This window comes from Lepisosteus platostomus, chromosome 8, assembly GCF_059453375.1.
Source record: "Lepisosteus platostomus isolate fLepPlt1 chromosome 8, fLepPlt1.hap1, whole genome shotgun sequence".
Classification (NCBI taxonomy): domain Eukaryota; kingdom Metazoa; phylum Chordata; class Actinopteri; order Semionotiformes; family Lepisosteidae; genus Lepisosteus; species Lepisosteus platostomus.
Genome location: NC_142618.1, coordinates 11,153,186 through 11,176,170, shown reverse-complemented (window position 1 = coordinate 11,176,170; position 22,985 = coordinate 11,153,186). Strand labels below are relative to the sequence as shown.

The 22,985-nt window shown below is 37.6% G+C and overlaps 1 protein-coding gene across 1 annotated transcript in view; it reads left to right on the top strand.

Moving 5' to 3' along the window:
- The window catches only part of tgs1 (trimethylguanosine synthase 1), a 49,614-nt gene that overhangs the window by 5,831 nt on the left and 20,798 nt on the right, over positions 1 to 22,985 (top strand). The window contains exons 4-10 of the mRNA XM_088642427.1: positions 1,282 to 1,433; positions 4,439 to 5,243; positions 9,481 to 9,598; positions 11,635 to 11,721; positions 13,783 to 13,951; positions 19,438 to 19,627; positions 20,512 to 20,670. Coding sequence (XP_088498553.1) covers positions 1,282 to 1,433; positions 4,439 to 5,243; positions 9,481 to 9,598; positions 11,635 to 11,721; positions 13,783 to 13,951; positions 19,438 to 19,627; positions 20,512 to 20,670 — 1,680 coding nt within the window. The remainder of the gene's footprint in view (positions 1 to 1,281; positions 1,434 to 4,438; positions 5,244 to 9,480; positions 9,599 to 11,634; positions 11,722 to 13,782; positions 13,952 to 19,437; positions 19,628 to 20,511; positions 20,671 to 22,985) is intronic.

The window sequence follows — 22,985 nt, the reverse complement described above, 5'->3', positions numbered from 1 at the left end:
TAAATCTATCCAATTGTTATATAAATGCTGCGAAGAAGCCAGATTATACTGCTAAAGATACAGTCATAAGAGGTTATAAGCAGACTGGTGTGGCTTGCAGCTCCAGGAGGTTAGAGGTCAACCTAGGGTAGTGGTTAGGGATTTGCACTTGGAACTTGAAGGTCTAGAGTGCACATTCCAGGTAGGACACTGTTATTATACAATTAAGCATGGCGCTTCTCAGAAAATGTCTAGATTTAGAAATGAGTACAAATGCAAGGCCCCCTACTAAATTAATAACAATAATAATTGAGAATAAAGAAGGATTCCCTTGTCGTGTGATCAGACTTTAATGTTAAACTGTGGTGATGCACAAGCTTCGTATGATGTTGTAAATTTTGTTGATCTTACGTGGCTTTTTAGTGTGTATTTTTTGTGGGACTTTCCTGCAGTACAACAGATTCTGTTCTTGTGAGCCCTTCAGTACCCTCAGGAAGTTGACTTTTGGCTGCAACATGCATCACGCACGAACACAGGCAGTAGTATTTTAAGGGGATGTGCGGTCCCAATTTCAAAGACCGGTTATTAAATCTCGATAACCAAATATATTCATTGACGGTATAGCAGAATTGTATTAAATTTCGCATTGAGCACAAATTCATAAACTTTGTGAAAGTACTGTAATTTGAAAGTACTGTAAGTTGCAAACCCCTGGTCAAAAATGCGTCATGTCATGTTATTAAGTTATTTTTACCTGATTTTGAGAACATTTTTGAGAACATTCAGTTTTGAATGTAAGCAGCAAATCAGCATTGTTTCTGTGATGTTTCATGTTCTGTTTCGGCTTCTACGACCACACATATTTATGACATTCTCCCTTATTTCACTTAGGTAATACATGTAAAGGTGTGGCTGTCTGACTTAAAATATTGTTCATGTAAAGGCAAGTTAGAATAAAGGGATCAGATATATGGTATAATGAAAAATAATTTCATTGGAAAGTATTCCTTATTAAGTCAGTTGACAGTCATTTCTTCAGCTGTTGTCTTCCTGAAAAGAAACACCTAATTCAAACTGACCCAATTTGATCACAAATGTCTTTTTGTAGACTGATAAATGTTGAAAACAGTGGTAATATTTAAAACACTGTTTCTGCTGCAGCAAGCTTTAATCAAAACCATCATGCCCAACACTGCTGATGTTTTTAAATGGAGTATTTTTTATTTAGGGAAATCTCAGCACTGTTGTATCCGTCATAAATGTAAAAGAGAGAATGTGAATTAGGAACCGTTTTCTTTTCAGGTCTGGAAGGAAATGATGAGGAGCCAGTTGTGTCTCCTGTAGATGAAGCACAGCAAGAGGTTAATGAAGAACTGGATGAGGAGGCCATGCTTATGATCAGCATGGGGTTGCCACTCCAGTTTGGTAGCTCCTCAACTAAGAAGCAGTGCACAGTAAGTTGTTATTTTTGACTGTTTTATGATGTAATGAAAATGGGTATTACTGTAAATACTGCCCGATTCATGAAACAGACATCCTAATTCATGTGAACAAGGATATTTCAGACAGAATAATATAATGTGATTGAAGAAAGAGTGGCAGCCCTCTTGGTATATGCAGGAATATCAGTGCATCAGTTGTTAAAAGCACACACACTCAAATGACACTGGCCACAGGTTTTGGCCAAAAGGCGTTACGGGCAACCTTCTAACAGCAGTCAAAATGCAATAACGATCAGGCTGCCATCTTGTTTTAGAAAGGAATCTCATTTAAATCTTTGTCTTGTTGGCACTAGAACCGTTAATGAAACGTGGAGTTGATTGTCCCAACAGTTTTTGATCAGGCACAGTTTTGAAGCATATCTCCAAACGTATTTCATTACTGACGGCCGATGTAAAAATTAGAACAATTTGCAGGTGCAAACGTGAAAAAAGTTTTCTGATGAAATAAGCTAATTTCAACTCCGCTGGTAGAATTGCTGATAAAAAAAAGATTTGCAAAAGGTTTTTGAATATGTGGGTCAGGCCTCTATATTGGCTGACGCCAGATACTGTTTGCGGCCCAAATGTGGCTGTCTAGTCTTTGAACGCAAGCCACCCAAGGTGTAATCCCCTGCAACATAGAATCCTAAAAATATACAGTTACCAAAAACACTGGCATTTTTAAAAAATAATGATCACTTCAGAATTAGAATTAGGAAAACAGAATTCAGTTTGAGACAAAGGCCTGAAGTCAAAAGTTCCTTATGATGCTAAATGTGAAAATAATAAAAAGCAACTTTGTATATACAAAACAAAAGTCTTACATGTATATAACCAGGTTTGCTTGCATTCAAAACCTTACCATATTGTAATGATTTAAATAAATACATAGTACATGAAGACACAGCAGTAGACAAGTATAGCCTCAACATGCACTGGCACCTTTATGGTAGGCAGTGTTTGGTTGACTTGATGAGTATGAGCCAGATTTTCATTGCTTTCCCCAGGCTGATCAGTCTCTAGATCTCAGTCCGGTGGAATGTGAAATTTAATGCTACACATCATTACCCTCACCACAGCCTCAGCTGAAGGCCATCTTTCTAAAGCAAAGACATCAAATAATTTAAAAACCTCGTAAAATTCAGTCACTGCTTATAGGGGCCCAACACATTATTTAGCAGTGTTTATTAGTACATTGTGCATCAAAACAATTTTAGCACTTTGGACTGTAACATATTCACCGAGGTTTTAGGAAAATGGTAGTTTTGTAGCAGGTGCACTGACAGTGAATAGACATGGCATTTAAAATTCATTATAATTATCAACTTTTTCTCATCAAGAGAATTGATCAATGTGGTACCTACTGTGAAAGTCTCAGGCTACTAGCATGTGGGGTCACTATTTTAAGCAATGCAGGCTGTACATATGTGATGACTGAGATACAGATGCTGTTTATGGGATACTGGCCATTTCTCTCATGCCTGGACAAGACTGTGCCTTGTTACTGCTCCCTGAGCCCTAGATACCACATACTATCCCAGCTCATCTAATAAATGTTCAGTGAGGCTTAAGGCTATTGGGTAGGATTTACATAGCATAACTGAAACACTGTCGTCTCGCAAGAAAGCCGTTGTTACTTGAGCACCATAAGGATGTGCATTGTCTCTCCAGAATATCAGATTATAATAGATGAGGTCCAAAGACTTGATCAGTGTAGTATTGTATATTCTGGTTACCATTAGTCACTAGTTCTATAGCTGAGAGCTTCACACTTGGAGCTTCCTGTTGATTTGTCTGTTGTCAGCAGTGAATAGCATATCGTTTTAAACAGCTGTGCCACATGCAGAAGAAATGTCTCATCCCATCAGAAGGTTGTATCTTAAAAGCTATGTGGCAAGTTTGAAAAACAATGAATTTGCATTCTGACATTTTGGTGTCTGATCACATCAAAATCTGCAGTTCTTGTTTAATTGGATAGAAATTGAGTGAACAGGAGACCTTGCATTTGGAGTCTTTTGAACAAGCTTCCTGCTCTGGATATCTCGCCGTATCTTCATTTTATTGTAATATGCGGCAATGCATTTATTACGTTTGTGCTTTTTTGTAATTGATGGTTTCTTCATTCATTTTTAATCATATTTTACTGCTGACTAGGCTTTGTTCTTTTAAAAAATAATCAGATTATGTTTGAAATTTTAATTAAAATATGCTTACTCTAATCTTGAAATGTTTTGTAATTGGTTTTCATGGAAAATGAGGTTGTTCTGAAGAGAAAAGTTTCAAAGTGTCAAAAATAAACTTTCCCGAATTTCAGTCTCAATCTTTTGAAAAACATTATCACTTTGGCATCATGTTTGAATGACATTATATTATATTTTGGATTATAATGTCTGTTTTAGACATTTGAAATAAAAAAAGACTACAGGATCTCGGGTACAATATAGGATTAGAAATACTGTAAATATTTTGAAATAATTTAAATCTATTATTCAGATCCTTTGCATTAGTACTTCAGTTATGGATCTGAGGGATGAGCTGGTTCTTGCTCTGTAATACTTCCTGAGATAATGCGATGACCTTAGTGGACAAGAAAGCTTTATTCTTCATAATTATTCTGTATTATTCATTCATAAGGCCATCTTGCCTTGCAAACTTTTATTGTGTATTTTATTGAGGTTGAGTAGCTATGATCCTGTGTGAATTGATAATTGTATGTTTTCTGAGTAAAAATATTTGAGTTGAAATATTGAAAAATATTTAAGTGACATGTAGTTATTGTTATAGAACACTTCAGGTAAATAATGAGTTTTCTTTGTATTGATGGCTTTTTTTTCCCCTCTACTAATGTGCTGTACCGTGCTAGAATCATGCTCTTTAATGTCTGTTCTAGATGCATGATACATTTTCATCTAAGTATATTTCGCAACAAAGCGCTCATGCTGTGGACTCAAAACCGTTTTTTTTAATTTTATTATAAGGTGGTATATGATGAAGGTGGCGACGGTCAAGATGCTTCAAAATGCACAAGAAACAGGAAGAGCAGGGAATACAACCATGCAAACTCTGAAAGTCATAACGAGTATGTCGCTGTGCAAGGAGGAGATGCGCAGTGCACTTCAGAAACCATGGGTGAGCCAAAGAGTGAAGATGAGATTGCAGGTGACGGGGGAGCCTCATCCGCTGGGAATCCCGTGTCTCTGGACTGGAAGAGATACTGGGAACGGCATGGAGAAGAGCTTCTTTGGCAAAGCTGGCTGGAAGCACATCCTGGAGATTCCAAAGGCGAGTCACTGCCACCATGGGATCACCCCACCAGTAAAAACGAATGGGAGAGGCATGCTAATGAAGTGTACTTCTGCTACTGGGAACAGTTCCAGTACTGGGCCTCCCAGGGGTGGACTGTGGACGATTCCTGCAGCAGTGCTGCCGAGGAGAAGGTGGTGCCAAGTGAAACGCAGCAGGCTGCTGTCTCGGAGCAAAGCGGGGACGTAAGCGGGGAGCTTCCTCCCAGGGAAACTAGAGACTTTGAAACCGGAAGAAATCCGGAAGAGATAGAAGATCTTACAGGAGAGGCAGCAGATATGATTCAAAAGATAACTCTCAATTTGGACGAAGGGGAAGCAAGCGGGTCAGCTGTGTCGCAAAATGAGGGCACCTGCTCAGGGTCAAGTCGGACTCATGAGGATCTCTCTGTGGTCTCCTGTTCTGACAGAAACGAGCCTTGTGACGGAGATAAGCGGAAGAGGGCAGCTTCTTCTGGTGCTAGCCCCAGTGGAACAGGAGGTCAGTATTTCCCATTTCAACCTATAACTTACTTTTACATTTCAATAGATTACCAGGCAAACATGTGATAAGTGAGCAAATACCAGGGTTAGTAATGACCACATTCCTATTGCCTAAAAAACTGGTCTTCACTTAGAGCTAGAAGATAAGATAAGATCACTTTATTAGCCAAATACAATTTCTTGCATTAGGAATTTGTCTTTTTCGTATACCCCAGCTTGCTCTCCATGAGGCACAAAGCCAGAGAGAAGCTTGGGGTCAGAGCGCAGGGTCAGCCATTGTACAGGGCCCCTGGAGCAGTTGGGGATAAGGGCCTTGCTCAGGAGCCCAACAGAGTAGGATTCCTCTGCCGGCCGTGGGATTTGAAATAGCAACCTTCCAGCCACAGGCGCAGATCCTTAGCCACAGTGCCACCGCTCCGCCAGACACTTAGAAGGCTAAGTGTTAAATTCTCTGCTGTGATTGGTACTGTATAGGATCTGTCTTTATATCAGTCCTTGTGTACAGTCTCTTACAGAATGTATTGTTAAAATAATAGATGCTGGCACAATTTTACTTGCATGTTATATTTATTTTTTCAGGATGTGTAGAGGGATTTTTAAAGACTGCTACCTCCTCACAGCTCGTGAGTCCTGAGTTTTAAGACCAGGGTGCCTTCTTTGTAGACTTTCTTGACTTGACTTTCTTAACTCATGTCTCTATATTGCTCCAGTGAAGTAGAAAGATCCTGTCAACAGACATTCCTGCACATTTTCCCATTGTTTCCAAGATAGGTTCCTGGTTCCCTCCTTGACCAGGGCGGACTTACAAGGAATAAAAACAGCAAAAATAAACAAGCTTTCTGATGATAAATGGATGTGCCAGTTTATTCAGTCTGACTTTATTGAACAATGTGATTTTGTAACCTTTTATTTAATCAGAGAAGATGGGGGGTTACACTGACAACCTGCAGAGAAGTCATTTATACAGCTGGGCATTTTTATTGAAGTAATTTGAGAGAAGTACTTTTCTCAAGGCTACAACAGTAATGTCCCTCCTGAGATTGGAACCCACAATCCTCGTGTTAGGAGTTCAGAGCCCTAACCACTATTAAGCTGCTGCCTTGAAACTGTTATGACTAAAAATAATTAGAAGGAAAATTGGACAAATGCAGTTTGAGAATGTGGAGCTATTTTACAGCAGTAGAGCTTTTTTACTTGAAAAAAAGATGTGACCCTGAAATGGCAAAAGAATCTGGTCTTTGATCTGTAATGTTGCTTTGTTAAGTATAAAATACCTTTTGCCACTGCATAGAGTACAATTCTATTATAATAGTCCTTATAATTAGTGATTTTCTGGACAAAGTCCTTTTTCAAAGTCCTTCAAAGGTAATGGGGACTCCCCTCCACCACCACCAATGCGAAGCCCCACCTGGATGAAGCAACAGCAGCCATGTTGCGGCAGACCACTCACCATTGAGTGAGTGGGGCATTAGGACCCACAGAGACTGCAGGGTGAGCGCCCCCTGCTGGCCCCACTTACCCCACTCACCTGCTCGGTTTCAGTGGGTTCCTACCTGTGAGTTACAGGGTGATATAGCTGCTGGCTAACAGCAGATTAGAATTAGCATTAGCCTCAAGCATTTTTTTCATGAAAAAATTTATTCTGCTATTAAAAGAAGTTTTTCTTTAAAAAAAATAATGTATCTCTACAATTACTTTTCTTAAATGTGTTTACCTGTCATATCTGTGCTTTACCTGGGCTTGTATTATTTAATAATGATAAAGCTAAAATGTGTTTGCCGTGATATAATTCAAAAGATTAGTGTTTGCTCTTCTCTTCTCAAGGGTTCACTGTAACAGACAGAAATGTCCTGATGTTCCACCTTGGTTAAATATTGCCACTAAATAAATAATACAGGAGACATGGCTTACAAAGTTGGGAAACAGTGTGCTTTTGGAGAAGAAACAGTTGTAAGCAGTAAAAGGCAAAGTAACTCCAGTAATACTGGGAAATAAGTAAAAATTGCTCTTAAAGTGACTTCCATAGATAGCATGATGTTAAGAATTATAGCCTTAAGCATTCACTGAACTATGGAATTGAAAGAGGCATTAAAGCACTAGAAAATATAACTAATAATTTGGCTTTTAAAATGTCATTACATAAATGGAAAGCAAGGCCAGTACAAGTTGAAAGGATTTTGCTGTGCAGACTGTACCAGAGGGCTTGTGTTTTGGCCTCCTTGAACTGTCTGCTCGTTGTGTCTTCAGCTCCCTTCCACTTTAGCTGTGTTGGGAATCTATTAGTGCTTCAAACGGAAACAGTTACAGTCTGTTTGTGCATAAATTAGCAATAAAAAGAACATTAGAGTTTATGTGAAATCAACACAAAACCATATTATATAAATGGTTCTTGGAATTAGGTCTGTACTTCATAACATCAAGCACTAGGTTATATAGTCTTTGAAAGAAAAATATTTTTTCCACTGAAGAACAAAAGTGAAAGAGTATATTACTACCTTTCTTTTGGTTTTCTGATTTGTTTACAGTATCTTAAATACACACGCTTGTGACAGGAATCTTACATGTTAAGGAAAATGTTGACGTGAGTGATTAAAATGAGGTCATTTTAGGGTTTGGATTGACTGTGTATGTCTACTAATTAAATGCTAATGAGGACATCTATAAGACAAAATGTGTTATACTTCTTTACTTAGGTATTAAAAATGCATTATTTTATTATCAATTTGAATAGTGTGTTCTTTTAAAACTAGACATAAGGAACAGTGCTTAGCCATTCAGAACCTTTCTATGGTTTGCAATTACAAAATTATTAATACTATTTTTTAAAATTTAATGTTTTATTCAAACCCTGAATACATGAAACTGAAATATGTGGACGGCGTAAGCATTTGAACTTTTGAACTCAATATTTGGTGGAACCATCTTTGGCAGCAATTACAGACACAAGTCTTTTTATTTTGGGTAAATCTCTACCAACTCTGTTAACAGAGTTAACTCTTTAGCAGGCTGAAACAGGTTTTTTCTTTGTTGCATTAGTTTTTAACTTACAACAGGTCTGGTGAGTATAACATTGGCATCTGGATGATCTGGTGGTCTTCCACATGATGGTTGTGGGGTTGCCATTTTATTCTGATTCAAGATGCCTTTGGCTTAAGAAACACCAATTGAATTGCAACTTAGTAGATGTTATGAGCAGGCAATGTACTTCTAACATGCATCTTGCATGATTCTATTATCATTTGCCCAACCATGGCAGATCATCAGCTGCCTGGAATGTCTGCCAGTCTCTATTTCAAAATGTTCCTGTTCCAGTTCTGTATGGCTAATCACCTCCAAACCTAGGACTGACAACACAGGATATGGTGAAATTGAATTTCCATTGTCATCAGTATATTACAGTAGTAGTTCAGGTGGGTAGCTGTGTCAGCATGCGAAGGCTGCAAAGGAACAAGTAATAGGTTTATTCCATGCTGAAAAAAAGAAGAAAGAGAACACAACGTTTCGGCCGTGGAGCCTTCTTCAGGTATTACAGTGGCTGTCTGACTGCCATTTTGCGTGCAAAATTCAAATCCCCAGTGTCCTAAAAGCATTTCACTAACTGAAGCTTGGCTAGCTTCGTTGTACCATGGCCTGCTTCAGAACTGCACCTTGGGTGTTGCAGCTATACTTTTAATGCCCTTACCAAGCAGCCAAAGGCTTAACAAAACACATCCTATTCCGATAGCTTCTCTAGTACAAAAACTGTTAGGCCAGATAACTCTTATAGTACGTTCAGTACGTTCAACAGGATGATGAACGTACTGTATGTGAAAATAGCATACTTCCAGGTATCAAGTTGGCTACCTAACCACCATTTATTTTCCTCATTGTGGATACAAAGCTGTTAACACTTTATACTTGCTGTTTAAAAACTGTTTGAACTCCTATACAATTCCCATTTGCAAGGGTGCTTTTAGTTTTCCCTTTGTGTGAGTGAATTTCATGCAACCAGTTTAAGTAGGTAGGGATTTGCTTGTGGTTTTCTGGTTTGGTTTTATTTTGTATTTTAAATTGTTTATTGAAAATTCCTCATTTCAAGTGAACAAAATTCTGTGAAGGAGAGGGACCCGACATTACAAGCAAGTGCTGTCTGAGTCGTTTTTACCTGCAAAGGATCTGTTGGTGATAAAGCATGTTCATGATCTTCCATTCCCATGGTTTAATCATCCTGAAATTCTGCTTGATGTTTGTACTAGAGTCAAGACAGAGTGAGCCAGAGAACAAGAGTGGTTCAGTGGGGGAAAGTTCTCGAAAGGATGAAGAGAACGACGATGATGACCCACCAGATCAAAGACAAGTCAAGATAAGAAGGAGGCAAGTACTACAGATAAAAAGAGTTCCCAATGTCCTACAGCACCTCATACTGTAGTATGTTGCACTATTTACCCCAGATTAAGAGAAATACTGAAGTGGATTTTGTTCTCAGACAGAATAAGTCTCTTAAAACAGATTAAAGTGGCCAAACATGACCCAACAGATTTCAGTTGGCTTGATGTGCCTAAGCCCTACATTCAGGTCCAGGTTTTTCTCCTGGTGTTCCTAGGTTGTGATGTAAAAAGTATCAAATAGCCTAAACGTGCATATTTTGGAGGAATGTGTATGTTGTTTTCTTGTGGGCATTATTGTGCTGAGCCAAGTTGATTTAACTTGCATACAGGCAGATCGGACACATTTCATGACAAAACATTTGTTTGTATGTATGCTTTTTTAAGTACTTAAAAGGGGCATTTTCTGTTATTGGCATTGTAATTTAAGGAAATAAAATCTTATTTATAGCAAAATGAACATTTTTTTTCCTGCAAACAAAGCCATGGGGATTTAGATGTCGCCTTAGATTTTGAGCTGTGCTCTTCTCAGAAGCACTGGGACATTGTTAAGATTTGCCTTTTTCTAATTATTTTGCACTTTTAAAATATTTCAAAGCTTCTTAAAATAGAAGTCACATTTATATTCTATGTGGATTCAATTGTGCTTGCAATGAACCAGAAATTGAATGCTTCCTTGTCCTCCCTACTTTGTGGAAAATGTACAGAAATGGGTTTGTGTCATAGTTGTCTTCAAAATGTGACTAAACGTATTCACTGTACAAAGTATGTATGTGCACGGCATTCTTTAGTGTTGTTAGTTCACTTCATCTCAGTCACATCATCTTTTTTTCCCAAAGATTTTATAGATTCAATTAAAAGCCCACAATAACCAACAATAATAATGCACTAAATCCATACTTCTAAGTGAAAGAAGAACATCTCTTGCTCAGGTAGTGGAATTATAAATTAGGATTGTAAAGCAGTTTGTTTTCGAAGTCCTGATTGTACAGGACTGAAAATGTTGTCTGTTATAAGTTAAGTAGACAGAATCTGTAATAGAAGAACATGATTTGTGGAAGTGCATAATTATCTAACTCATCTCTCTGATCTGATGCAAGTCTAAATTGTGTTAAGATGTCTAATGTCAGAGTTCTATGCTGGAATTCTAAAGCTCATAAAAGCATCATGGTTCAGCAGCTCTATGCTTGACAAATTTATGGGCTTTCGGAAGTGATAAATTGAACAATCTTTTCTAAGAAGAATAGTCTATTCTTAGCACTCCAGGCTTTTTTTTAAGAAGTCAGATGACTTTTTCTTCGCAGTGCTGCCCTGTCCTGAAGTAAGGTGCATGTTACCTTGAAGGAGTGTTGCACTTGAATGCAAATTTGTTTGGATTTTGTTTTTGCTTATTTTTGTCTTAATGGCATTTTAATGTGTTATAATAATGATATGACCTGCTATTAATCAAGAAGAAGGAAAGATTTCAAGTTGTATCTTAAAGTTTGTTTTTCTTTTAGATGATTTTATGTAAGGCTCCAGAATTCAAACAAAATGTTACAGATAGTAGAATCTGTAAAAGGAGACTTAGGGGACTTTTTAAATTATTTTTTGTAATATCAGTAACAGAATAGAGCACCTGGCACTTTTTGTTACATTTACTCTACATGTTAAATACTGCACCATTCTCTCAGTGATGAGAATGATTCTACTTAAAACATTTGATTAGTAAAGACCTCCCCCTCTCACAGTTTTTATTCATGGCTATTATTATTCATCTTGATTTTCAAACCTTAATGTAGCACCAGACTGAGATGCAACACACCTGGTTATCATTGCGCAATATAAATATTCAATGTTACTTTTAGTAATTAGCAAGCCAGGAGGTGACAGAACCCCCCAGCGCATAATTGGGTTATAAAAAAAAAGCAAAACCCTCTTTAAATTGCAGTGTGTCAATCATGAAAACAGCATGAAGGAATCCATCTGGATAGATGTATTCAGTACAGCCCTAATGTGTGTGATTTATTATTACTCTTCCCGTAGCCATGAACTGGATCCTGAAGAAAACCCTGCGTTGTCTTTAAAAGAAGCCTGTGAAACGCTGGGTTTGAAGTGTGGCAGAAAAGAAAAGTAAGGATGGGTGTTCTTTTCTGTGTATTCCAATTATGACAAAACTCTGTGAAACCACTTCTGTTGCATTCTTTATAATCCTGTTGAAAGTTCTTTGCCCTAATTTTCAGGCCGTTGTTTTTCACACATTGGTGGTTTACAGTGCAGCAAAAACATTTTGGTTTTGTGCAAACTGACACTAAGTACATCTTTGAAAGATTCACAGTTATGGGGAGGGAGGATTCATATCTAGCAGCTGTCATTCAGATTTCCGAAGGTGGGATCCATTATTTTTGAGAATCGGATAAAAGGAGATTTAAAGTAGTAATTAAACTTTTTTAATTTTAAAGTAGTAATTAAAGTTTCTTTAGTTTTGGTTTTATTTTTTGGATGGGAGGGAGCTTTTAGTGAATTAATATTTGTCAACATATTTGTAGTCGGAGTTATTTAACCTAAAACTATAAGGTACTAGCATTTATACATTTGTTTCAGTAAATTCCATTTGTAAAGCAAGTTGATGAAGGGAATTGTAGTGGCCCTGCTTAATTAGTCTGCTGTGACAGTGATTCTCCAGAAGGTGGTGCACAGGTGTCAGCCAGGATATCCTTGGCTAACCATCTAATAGGATCCCTCGGCGTCCTAGGTGCCTGGTATGCTATGCAAATTTTAAGGAAGGAAAAAGATAGGTATGTAAATAAGAACACACTGTTGTCTGCTTTTGCTATTGAAAGAAAAAAAAAGCTTTATTATGAGAGCTGAATCGTAAGGGTGGGCAACGTATGAAATGTTGTTTTGTTCTGTGTTGAGGCAGACATTTAGTTTTAAATTACCCTCTTTATTTTTAAAAGCATTACATTTTCTTTAAAAAATTTTTGAACTGTCTTTGGTGAATGATGGTGTAAAAAGTACAGACTTTTAAACCAACACAAATTTTCGGAACTTTTTTTTATACACCATGATGTTAACGGAAGTTGTGCACCGTAGAACAGAAACTAAGTGGTGCTGCTTTGTGATATCTGAAAGCATTAAAATGATGCTAAAGATGTGTTGCTGATTTGCAGAATTTGGGCATTTGTCAATTCCCCTCAAAAGTAGCTCTTTTTGTTTGTGGTGTATTTACAGCTATAGATGACTATTTTCAATACAGAACTCTTAAATCCACTCTACCAGTTCTGAAAACTGAACATGCAGATATTGTACTTTTCAGTAACCTTTTCCTCAGGACCATTAGTTTTCTTTACACTAAGAACTGCTGCTTAAACGTTTTGTAGTACATTTTGAAAACGGTTAATGAACAATAGTATTTTCTTTCATTTCATACTCTCCTGCTTAATATCCCGTAGCTTTTGTATCTTGATACAGTTGTTACTGCAAAAAATTCTCTGTGTTGACTTTTTAATGTGATTTATATATTTTTAAGCGCTCTTCTAATATGACACTATTATGTATCATTGTGGTTATTTGTGTTATAATGCAAGGTATAGAACTGTCAGAATTGAGAGAGATAAGAGATAACTGAACTGTCAGTATTGTTTATTTTTTTTATAAATAATTTACATTATTTTCATCTTTTCGTCTATTTTCATCACCAATCCCAAAAATAACTTGCATGTTTCCTACGTGTCCAGTTGTCCTGAGTGGCGTGAAGCATTTTTAACAAAAATGAAAAGACTGCACCAAAAATTGTTATATTGTAAAAAAAACATGTTAACCATCAATACCTCATGAGAATACCTGAAAATGCTTCTGGCAGTTTGTGATCTACTCTACAGCATCTACAGCACCTATTCACAAGTATCATTTTCACAGCATGACTGCCTCTGCTGAGATGTGCCGATAACATACAGGCAGGTCTAATGGGATTTTCATGCACTATTTTCTCTAAGAAATGCCTGGTGCTGACATACAAAAAGTCTTATTGGTTGTTTTAAAGTAAGTAGGCCTATACATTGGTTTGCTCTCTGGTTATTTTCTTGGTATAATCTTTTAAACTATATGAGGTTATTTTCATATATGTGGATGTTTTATCATTTTATATTTCTACCAGACTAAAAGTACATCTTTTTTTTGTCCCGGATCTAGAAGCACTCTGCACATTAAATCTTACAAAGCCCGCCTGCGTGAAAGGGATTCTGAACTGAAATCAAAACTCCTGGGCAGACATAGGCATGCCTGCAGTAAAAATAAGCATATCTTCTTTACAGAAGAAGGAGAAGTTCTGGCACCTAAGATGAGCAAAACATGTGATAAAGTAAGCAATCTTCTTTCTTTTGTGTTTTTGGAATGATTTGGTTGTGACCAAGCAGGTGGGTACAACGGGAAGTGTAAAGTCTCTGCCTGACTGAAACTATCCTATTTTAGTGTGTGCTAATTTTAGTTACCACTGTAGGTGAATCTGTTGTGAGACATATTTAACAGACAGTGCTACTCGGTGTCTTATTTTCTGAGTAGTATTTTAATTTCTGAAAGTCCCCCAAAGAAAAACAAAAAATGATTTAATTATTCTCAAACATTTAATTGGGTTCAAGGTTGATAGGGGTTATACAAGGCTAGAAGAAGGATTAAAATCACGATTAACACTGAATTGTCATTTTGGTCTTTTTAACAGAAACCTGTCTTTCTGTAACACTGCACATTTGTGCTAACTTGTCTAATCTGCATGCTGTCAACACCCAAATGGAGAATAAAGTGCAAAATAGTTACTCATTGTGCACTGTAGATAGCGCTATACTTATTAGTGTAATGGAGCAGCTGTCTCTCTGAGGTGTCTTTGACAGCTTGGCCACTGGAGGCGAGGAAAGGTATAAGTGTACATGGGTTAAAGTCAGGCATTTGCACACAACTGTTACAGAGAAAGTAGCTGGTTCCAGATAGGTTTCTCTAAATATGAAGAGAACATAGAAGAAGGTGTCTCTCTGTGGGACCAATCTAATTGATATAATTCAGCACAGTAGTGTAGAAGGCAACCCTTACACATCTTAGGGAGACCCTGTACACGAAAGCAGAGAACTGAGGCATCCGAGGCTACAAGATGTAATCTGTTGACACCGTTGGACTGCAACAAGCCCTGCTAAGAGACCTCCCTTGTTGGGGTCCACCTTGAGTTACCACACTTGAAGACAACAGCCTCTCAGTTAAACCCTTGCTTGCTGCTGCTGTATGACTATTCAGAGAGGACGTTTTAATTGAGAAGATGGCCTCTCTGGTGTGATAGCAGAGACTATGTGACTGTTTTTCTGACATCATTAGGCTCTGCACATTTTCTGCCAAAACAGAGAACACCTGCGATCCTGAAGTGTCTGTGTATCCCAGCATTTCCTTAGCCAGGCTTCTCCCTTAGTGGGGAACTGGTCGTATGCTGTTGGGATTACCTGGACGTCATCCAGAGCATTATTCACTGCCATTGCATATTTGGCAATGAAGAGGCTCCTTTTTACCATGAATGGAGCCGGATGCCCCAGGCATTCATTCAGACTCATACAGTATTCAGTTAATGAGGCAGTTCCACTAACAGGCCATTCATTTCACACTCAGTGCTCCGTTTCAAAACTTGCTGCTTTGCTTTAGACATTACTACCTGAATGAGGAACCTTACACAGATAGGTGTATGTGTTCTGAATTCATGTGAAATTGTGTACACAGATAGAGGCCATTCAGCTAATTGTGTATTAATTGCTCATTAAGGTCATTTTGTGTGCCTAAATCAACTGAGGTTTGATACAAAATAAGTTACAGCAATAAGTTTAAATACCTAGACAATAATGACTTTTCCATTTATCATTTCATGTTAATAATCTATTTACTTCTTACTTTACTTTGCCTAAAAATGTTGTTTTTTTTGCTTTGAATGAGTGGAGTAGGTGTATATGAAACAAATGCTACTTCAGTATCATGACAGCAAGCTTTAAAGCAATAAACATGAAACATTTTACAAGGGTCTAAATACTGTTTGTAAGGCATTGTAGATTTTAAACAGATAATAAATCCATTTCCACCTGCTTAATGCAGCATCTTGTGATAATTTATGCAAGAGAGAAATCTAACCTAATACTGGGGAATGTTATTTTAAGACGCAGTAGATTTTAAAACTGGTGGTTATACTGTTAACTATGTTCACAAAACATTTTGCTGACATTTGCCAAGAGCTGCTTCTTTATGTTAAAAGTGTGTCTAAAGGCAGCATTTTGGAGCGGATGGATTGAAAGCTAAGTAAGCTTTTATTTCTGTGGGTCAGATTTTGTGCTATTACTGACTAAAAAACAAAACCTCTCACTCAGCATTTCTTCTTTCTATACTTAGGTTGCCACCCTTATAGTAAAAAACGTAACAGAAATACAGCTGAGGCCTTTATTAAATAAAAAACATAAGTTAAGGTGCCAGTTTGAAATTACAAATCTGCTTCATAATGGAATCTTGTGTATGCCACAGGCTACTTATTTCTTTGCAGTGGAAACTTTCAATGTGTGCTGGAGTTGTAATCCTTATGGGGCAGTAGGAGGTGCTCTGAACTTTAGACCTGAATGGCCAATCAAGTGCCACAGTGTGGAGACGGGGAACTGTGCTGTAGGAAGTGCCATCCTTCTGATGAGACATTTTAAGTTGAGGTCTTGACTTCTTGGCCGTTGAAGATCCCTTGGCACAGGCTAGTCCAAACCGTACTGTATGTCCTGTCTCTGGCCTTCCCAAAGTTCCCCCTTAATTCAGTTGTGGAAGAACATATTCACTTTTCCGCCTGCTCTAAATGTTGCCGTTGCTTGTTTCCCTTTGATATGAGATTTTGCGTGGGGTTAAAGTCAGCAGTAACTGATTTTACATGGTGAGGTTAGAGATGGTTAGCTTTGGTCTTGTTTTCTACCTTTTCTTTAAAGTTTGTAGAACAGGTCTCGATTGTTCAGATATTGACTTTGACGGTTTTGTTTCCAGACTGTTTTTGCAGCGGTGGTAAGTTTCAAATACTCGTCCATTGTATTTTATCCTCATCATCTTTGAAGTTGTCATAATTGACAGACAGTACCGTACCATACGTTCAACTACTGTCTCACAGACTGGTTCAAACAGCTGTCCAGTCAGACAGCTAGATTCTCGTAGATTTTCACATGGAGTTCTGTAATCTGTTGGTGTATGTTTTCAAAGCTGTCTGCAGCAATCGTGACAATTATGTGGGGGTTACTGGGGTGGAATATCAGAAACATCTATATACTGTTCTGTTTGCTTTCAAAACAGATTGTTAAACCTTCACATAAGCCTATATACACATTTTGATTAAATGTGTTAAGATTTGAAAAGGCTTTGTAGACCACTATGATCAACAAGATCATCATTTTATAAAGGATACTTTAATTTAACCGACTTGTTTTTAAGTTCTTCTGAAACTCTGCATTTTCTAAGTGTGCATGCTCCAGTAGTCTCTGGAACTCTCCTGTGATTTCTGTCAGGTAAAAGGAAATCTAGCATCTTAAATCACTGCCCTCCTGTCCCCACAGGGGGTCTTGTCTAGAAACTGTGCTTCTTGTCTCTCTCCAGCAGTGGAGCTTTCCTGGCATGAATGTGTTAGACTGCATTAACTGTCTGTTACTGAAACCAGCTGTCAAGTGTTCATTAGAATATAGAGATTTATTTTGCAGGATTTTGTGTGCACTTCATTTCATGATTGATCTGTGTTGTTAAAGGAGCATTGTCAAACACATTTAATACATAGGCAATAATGTATTTCTTTAGGCTCATAGGTTAAAATGATACATTTTATTATAAGAATTAGATGACTTTGAAAATTTCAGCTTTGTGTCTTTACCATGCAGTCCACATATCTTTGATATTAGGAGTATGTTGACAGCAGCAGGTATGTTACCATATGGGTCCTTCAGACTTGAATCCCGCCAAAACGAGACAGTTACCACAGACATTTGTATAAAGATGTCGACACCCTATAGACTTGGTGAATGACCGAAAGAAATATATTCGTGAACTAACATTAAACCATTAAATCTTTTGATTTTCAGTATATTTCACACAAATGTGAGTAACAGCATCTTGTGAGCTGGTAAAGGTGCATTTGGTGGTGTTTGTTCTTTAATTTATTTTCTCCAGTCAGTCCTTACCATAAAAGGTAAGACATTCAGTCATCATTAAGTGTGAATTAGTAATCAAGAATTTGTCATTTAACCTGAACCTCAGTTTATAATACAGTCTAACCAGTGTTCTTTAGCTTTCATCACAGCTTGTAAAAATGCTTTTACTCAGTAAAAGGTTTGTGCAGTGACTGAAATTCAGCTTCTGATGGAGAAAAACCATTTGATTTTGAAGATATTGAAGATTTTTTTTTCTTACCTTAGCCGTCAAGAAACAAAAAGGCAGACAGTACCACTGTGATACTGATCTTCCTGTAGGTAGTTACAAACGTTGCAAAGTGGAATCTCAGCAGGAGAATGAATGGTTTCTAAGAAAAAAAACAGCCAATGTTTCTGCAGATTTTAAGTTTGAAAAGAAGCAGACTTTAATATTACCAATTTGGTGTAAAAGATGGAAGCACTAAACAAACTGAGCAGAATAGTTTGATTCATGATTCATTTTGGCTACAATGAGGTAGATAAGGTAAATCATGCTGAAAATTCTCATGTCATTTGTCACCAATCTGAATTAAAAGTGAAAGCTAAGACAATGTTTTTGTTGGTGGAAAAAGATCTCTGCCTCTGTTTCTAAAATTTTTGAAAGGTGTGCAATGAATGCTATTGGGCGTGAATTTCAGTCATTCAATGCAAGGATGTCAGGATGTATGTCTGTTGTGCATGTGACAGTCCTATACAACAATACGTAAGTGAGTTCTGTCATTCATCTGCACAAAATGTGGTAAGGAGCTAGGTACATGGTGTACAGAATGCTGGTTTAATTGCACATCATCTTAAAGTCTTGGCCTGGGTAACATTGTAAATATGAACTTAAATAGCAGTTACGTAAATTATTCTAATCAGAACTTGTGGTTCCACTGGGTATTTTCACTGCCTATATAGACAACATCTTGGGGGCCATTCTTCTTTGCACTGTTAATAGAACCAGGCACACACAGACTGCTCGTTTTGGCAGATCCAGGGTTATGCTGGCCTTTTTTTTTGTTAATACCCAAGCTTTCATGGACTTTATAGTCACCTATTACTAACTCAACTGAACATCTGTGTAACAGGTTACAGTTAGCGTGATCGTCGGCAATATCCTCAGCCACAAAACATCTCAGAGTTTTTGCACGTCTTTCAGTATCATTGGAAACCTGCCCACAGACATATGAAAACTTTGGTTTGATACCTCTTGATATAAGGCATTACTAGGCATTGGTGATCACGGTATGTCCTCATGACATTGCTTACTTCACATCCAACCCATACCAGCATGGACTATGGGTGTTCCCTCTGCGTCTTTTATTCTTAAGATTAACCAAGCAATATATTTGTCATGGATTTTGTGTAATCAAGCCATTATTATTCTCAGAGAATTGTGCTTATAATGCTTCTTGGTATCTATAGGGTTTCGGTATATACAAAGTCACAACATATTACAGAGTATCCCTCGTTGTAACATATTTATGCATTGTTATTTTTCTTTGTATGTGATTTGAATAGACAGTGTTTTAGGAATTATTTTCGGGGGGGGACCGTACAAAATAAAATATTCTTCAGTTGCATAAGTATTTACATGTGTGTATTGCAAGAAAATATCATTGTTCTTTTTATAATGTTGACTTTTCAGGTTCAGAAATTTTTAAAAGAGGTTCAGGGGAGTGATGAGGCGGAAAGGTCTCTCGAGGTAGAGCTGGCTGGAAGCAGCGAGTCTGAAGAAGAGACCAGCGCAAAGACTGAAGTGAACAGATTCGAGAGAGAGCCATCGTCGCTGGAAATACCAGCCTATCTTCTGCCTGAAGCAGATAAAGACTCAGTTGGTGAGAACATGAGTAAATAACGCCCAGTCAGGAGACAAGGGGTGTGGACCAGAGTCAGGAAGAAATATGTTGTTGGCAGGGGGTGGCTGTAAATGTACTAAAAGACTAAGGCAAGAGTATGTTGAATATAATATGAGGAGGGAGAGAGAGTGACAGAATCAAGAGAACACTGCTCAGAATATGGATTGTCTGATAAGCACGTAGATATGGTTCCAGTTTTCTTTTATTATATGTATTAACATAAAAGATTGTTCCATTTCGGTATTATATTGATAGTGTATTAGTACGTTCTCCCTGTGTTTACATGGGTTTTTTCCAGATGCTTCTGCTTCCTCCCAGTTTAAAGACATACTATAGGTTCATAGGCCCTGGTGTGTGTGTGTGTGTGTGTGTGTCTTTGTCTGCCCTGCTGTGGACGAGTATCCTATCCAGGGTGTATTCCATTGCGTGCCGGGATCCGCTCTGGCTCCCCACAGCCCTGAATGGGGTTAAGCAGTCAGAAAATGAATTAATATTAATATAATATGGAAAAAATGCTGAACAAATACAAAAGAGAGTGATGCATATTATATTCTGTTATTTAAGAATTACCTTGGAAGAAATGAGTAAGTTATGAGTTTGCATTGGAGTTGACATCCTGCATTCCAATTTTACATGCAAATATTTGAGAGTATTTTTGGGAAAAACTACGACTACACGTATTTCAGGTGTTATTTTTAAATACACTATTTAGTAAAGCACCCTTTGAAACGTGTTTTTACAATGCAAATGCTGAGCATGATAAGTACATGATAAATGAATATGTATGTTGTTGGATATATAGTTGGTAGATGGGAAATATGAATTTAGCACAGAAAGATTAACGGTTGTCTTTTACCTTCCAGCGGAAAGTTCAAAGGTTTCCAGAAAGGAGAAGAAGAGGAGAAAAAAGAAGGCCCACAAAGTGCCACCTGAAATAGCAGCCAAGCCTGAACTGGCAAAATACTGGGCGCAGAGATACCGACTTTTCTCGAGGTTCGACAAGGGCATCAAGCTCGATTATGGTAAGTGCTCATCGTCTGAGTCAACTGATGACTTAGCACACAGCGTGAAGGGTATCAAACACAGAAACAAAAGAAAACATAGAAACAAATTTCAATCATGTTAATTTTTTTTGTAGTATTTATGTTTTTGTTGGAGTCGTTGTTCTTTAAGAGCAGCAGGAATGAGATTTCAAATGATCAAATTTGTTGAATCTTTTTTAAGAACCTTTTTCTTTCACGCTAAGAAAAACGTAGACTTCAGAGAGAATATAATGTACCTTAAAGGAAAGGAAGTGAGTGTGACCAAAAATAATGAGACGGAGCTACTGTATTTCTGATGAAATTATCACTTGAGAAGATCTGTTCAAGTTCTGGAAATAGACCAGTTTTGGTCTTCCATTTTTGTTTTTTTGCCAATTGTCAATTGCAACTGCAGCTGTAACCACATCCAAAACACATTTAGGAATTCCATTCTATCAGTTTACCACAAAATAACTGTTATATCCTTTTTTGGAATCTGGTCAAGTTTGTCAATTCAGTTAAACCCACTTGTCAATGAATGTAAGAATTATATATATATATGTGTGTGTGTATAAATATATGAAGGAGGTTAACTACCATCATGTTGATGTCAAAAGATCGAAAATGAAAAATGATGTGTCCTGTTGAAGCTTTCTGTGTATGCACAGTGATTTTGAGTTGAGAGAATCTCCTGGAAGATGTGCTGACAACAGTAAAATGATAGTTGCAACATAATTCATGTCACTGGACTCTGAAGAGTAAATCATTTGTGTGCCTTCACAAGTTGTCATTTTCCAAGTTAAAAATGTTTGTCAGGTTTTTTTTTTTAAAGAGAAATATCTTTTTGCCAGCCTGTCTAAAACATGAGGCTCCATGAGGACTCAGAAGGGTGTCATCCATAAAGTGTGTTTTTTATTATATTCTCCATGTTGTTCAATAGTGATTCATAAGCCTCCCGTATTCCAAACGTTCTGTTGTAGGTATCTTTCATGCTTGCTTCAGCACTCAGCTCTGTCAAGCGATTTTCAATCTATCATCCCGTCTTCTGCCAGCAGTCCTTGTAAACTCTTCTCCCTTTTCTCTTCCTCTCACATCCCTCTTCCCCCTACATCTGTCTCATCCAACAGCCTTCCGAACTTCTTCTGCTCCTAAGTCTCAGACCTCTGCAGTGACCCTCTTACCCCCCTCCTCACCCCCCACCCCGGCCTCTTTCAGCTTGTTCTGCCCTCACTACCCCCTCTGTATCTGCTCCTTCACACCCTTCTTTCAGTCACGCATCTCTTTCGTTTTTTTGCTCTGCTGCCATAAACCAACGTTTCTTGGCCGTTGTCCAGCCATTAACGGGGGAGACACAGAATTTTAGAAAAGTCGCATATAAAAACATAAAATAAAAAAAGGAATTATGAAGTATTGTTTAGATCTAGTAGTTTTGTGGAGTAACCCTTGATTTATGTACCCCCTAAGACTGTCTATTTGGGAATCACGCATGGCAGGAGTTACATTTTCCAAGTAACAAAAGACAAAATCTCTCAAAAACTTATTTGTAGCTCTTGACCCTGCAATTATATGCTATACCTATGCAGTACATACTGTGAACTTAAGGAAACTGATGAATACATATAATTTTAGATCTAAATACTTTATTTGAATGGTCATAAAAGAAGATGGGAGCAGTGACAAATAAAAGCAAAAGGTGAGTGTAATCACGGTGAAAGAGTCAGATCACAAAATTAGAAAACTACAATAGCATAATTTCAAAACAGGCAAAACACAAACCACATCTGCCATCAACTTTCATGTGATGTATGTTCAGTACCTTCCAAAAGTATTCACTCCTACCAATGATATCCTGTATTGATTAATCACCAATGATATACTGTATACACATTTTTGGGAAGTAAATATTTTAATCAAAACATAAATGCTCAAGATTTATGTTTACCGAGCAAAGAATGATTAAAACGAGCTGGAGAGAAGGAAGTACCTCCCCTGGGATGAGCTGGCAGGTGTTGTGCTCTCAAAGGAAAGTCCAAATATAAGAGGCAAGAAAATGGAAATGGCGTGAAGAAAATAAAAGCAGATGGTACAGGTCTCGCTGGTAAATAAAAATGAGATCAGTTTCTTAGGAATTTTGTCCCTTGTAAGTCTCAGTATTTGCGCACACCACAATTTACTGGTAGAAAATCCCATTTGGAGGTACTTTGTAAGAGCCAATAAATAAAAAAAAATCTTCTGTATAGTGACGTTCTGTGTTTTAAGTGTTGACACATACAGTTATTTGAGTGAAAGATCGGATACATGCTTTGATATATGAG